Source organism: Leishmania infantum, contig 23 (assembly GCF_000002875.2).
Source record: "Leishmania infantum JPCM5 WGS CACT00000000 data, contig 23, whole genome shotgun sequence".
Taxonomy (NCBI): domain Eukaryota; phylum Euglenozoa; class Kinetoplastea; order Trypanosomatida; family Trypanosomatidae; genus Leishmania; species Leishmania infantum.
This window is the reverse complement of record NW_004057914.1, coordinates 1-2580: the sequence shown is the minus strand read 5'-3', so window position 1 is coordinate 2580 and position 2580 is coordinate 1. Positions and strand designations below refer to the sequence as shown.

Below are 2580 nucleotides of genomic sequence, written 5' to 3'. Positions count from 1 at the left end.
GTCCTCCTCCCTCTTCACTTCCCCAGCTAACCCCCCTCCAACGGCCGCGTCCATCGCCACTCATCCGTCCAACATCCCCCACGTCCGCGCGCACGGTGGCGCCTCCGCTTTCTCCCCATCCCAACCGCTCTCGTGCTGAGCGCCCCCGCAGGGCTCACTTGATGAGGTTCGCCTTCGCCTTCTGCCGCTCACGCAGCTCACGCGTCAAGTACTCGATCACAAAGAAGCAAATCACCGTTTGTGACGCGCAGCGAGAAAAGTACGGCAGGTACGAGTCGTACATGGCCAGTAAACCCTCCTCCTTGAAGATGCGGCCGATGCACTGCACAACGTTGTGGTACCTCCTCTCCGCACCAGCGCTGAGCTTCGCCTCCGCCGACATCCGCACACGCGCCACCTCCATCGGCATCGTCACAATGCTGCAGAACAAGGCCGTGATCACACTCGCGATGTTGACGACGACGTTGTCGCCGAGCGGGTCCGCGCGCTTCACGTTGCGCTTGCGCAACATCGTCAGAACCTGGTCGTGCACCGCCACCTGCGACACGCCCACCAGCGCCGCACGCGACGCCAGAGCGCCAAAGCCGCTCCACAGCCCAGTCACGCCGCGACTCTTCAGAACCCCGTTGCAGGCCTGCAGCATGGACAGCCTCTCCTTGCCTTTGCTCGTCGTCTGCAGAACCAGGCACACCTCCACCGGAGAGGACAGGAAGGAGGCAAAGACGCCAGCAGACGCGCCGGCGAGAGCGCGGTCAAACGGCGTCGCGCCAGCAGGGTCCGCGGACTTCTTCAGCCCCAGCGCAACCTCACCCTCCAGAATGCCATCGCGAAAACTCGGGTAGAAGCCCAGACGGGCGGTTGTGTAGATCAACTGGCGCATCAGGCCACTAGACAGACCCGTGTAGAAGCCCTTCCGCGCCGTCGCCTTTAAGGAATCCAGCTGGCTTGTCCCGGGCGCCGCCATCATCACCGTGTTTTTCCACATCTCGAAGGGGTGCGTGAAGCACCACCCAAACATGCCGGCGAAGCCTGACACGCAGAGCGTCTGCCAGAGCGGGAGGGGCGGAGCCGGCGCCTTGGGCGCTGAAGCGGTCTGTGGAGACATGACCAAGGAGGTTGGAACGAGGCGCAAAGAGAAGGAGAGCGGGATGAGGGAGAAACGCTCGCGGATAAGAGCGCTGCAACGCCTACGTCAGCGGTAGTTGGGGCAGTGGCAGAAACGGCGGCCTTTGGTTATCGTATTTGCGATGGCGGTTGCGCTGTGGTCTTATGTCCGTGGTTAGGTGCGTCAACGGACCGCGCGCAGAGGTAGACACAGACGCGGGTGAAGAGGGGCGGAGAAGGGGGACGTCGAGAGGGTTGGACGGGTGCGGCGGTTTTTGGATGGAGAGATAGGGAGAGAGAGAGCGAGAGAGTAGAGGCGGCGGGATACGTGACCGTGTATCGGTGCAAAAACAAGCAAAGCAAGGCGGTGATCAGCCAGCGCAGGGAGATGCAGGAAGGTGTGGCGAGGAGAGCGACGTTAGCTGCACATGGAGACGCGCAGCGGCACGAGGAAAGAGGACCAGGAAGGGGTGTAGATGCATCCTCCCTCCCCCCTCACTCCGCCGACGGACGTGGCGCACGCGTTGACACACAGAGAAAGGCTAATTGAAAGGCAACGCCGTTCCCCCGTGTGGTCCAGCGATCACCCTGTCGCTGGCACCCCACCCAGCCACGTCCATCCTGCCCTGTGTTCTGTTTTTTTTCCGTTGTTTTGCTGCAGTCGCCTCCATTTGTGTGCACTTTGGTGGAGCGATTTGCCTCTTCACGGCGCCACGTGAACGGCGTTCAGAAGTGGAGAGGGAGAGGCGTAAAGCACGAAAGCATGTGATATCCTTCAGCAGCAGCCTGATGTACGGGAGAGAGAGAGCGGGCGGCCGTCACTTGTCAAGCCGGCGTGGAGACGGAAAGGGATGAAGAGCAGCAGCCATACGGGGCACGTCGAAGAAGCTGGCAATCGCACGCGCATGGCCTACACCTGGAGCGAGTGGCATCACGGTCGTCCCAGCGGCCCGCCCCACCTCCCCAGCATGCCCTTTCACCCCCCCCATCACACCCCTCCCGTGCCCTCCGTTCCTTCTTTCCCAACGTGTCCCTTCTGTGATAATAAGTTGTCGAAAACAAGAATGCAAGCAGCAGAGAGAGACAGAGACAACGGCAGCAGTGGTCTCCGGGATGCGTCTCATGTACGAGTCCCAGCTCAACACATGCACACACATGAGCGAGAACGAAAAGAGCAATGCCGTGCTCGCACACAAGAACGCACGCACGGAGGGAGAGGGAGATGCATGTCCATGGTCGTACCTGCAGAACCGCACAGAAACAATGGAGAGAACGGTGGCAAAGATATGAGAAAGAGCAGAGAATCAAGAGAGAACGGAAAAGGGGCCGCCGCCTCTGCCAGCGCAATCGTCACCACCACCACCGCCACCACCAACCCCGGTGGAACCCACCAAAGAATCCCCCCACCCAGTCAAACGCCGCTGAATTCGGGCCTCTTAAGAAACCCGCCCCCTTCAAAGTAAACAAAAGCAACGA

The 2580-nt window shown here is 60.9% G+C and overlaps 1 protein-coding gene across 1 annotated transcript; it reads right to left on the bottom strand.

The window, feature by feature from the left end:
• Positions 1-154: 154 nt before the first annotated feature.
• On the bottom strand, positions 155-1105 carry LinJ_18_1680 (hypothetical protein, conserved; the record flags this gene model as incomplete). The annotated part of the gene is made up of 1 exon (XM_001464903.1): positions 155-1105. One exon carries the CDS (start codon positions 1103-1105, stop codon positions 155-157), a length of 951 nt encoding a protein of 316 aa, XP_001464940.1.
• Between the last annotated feature and the right edge of the window lie 1475 nt (positions 1106-2580).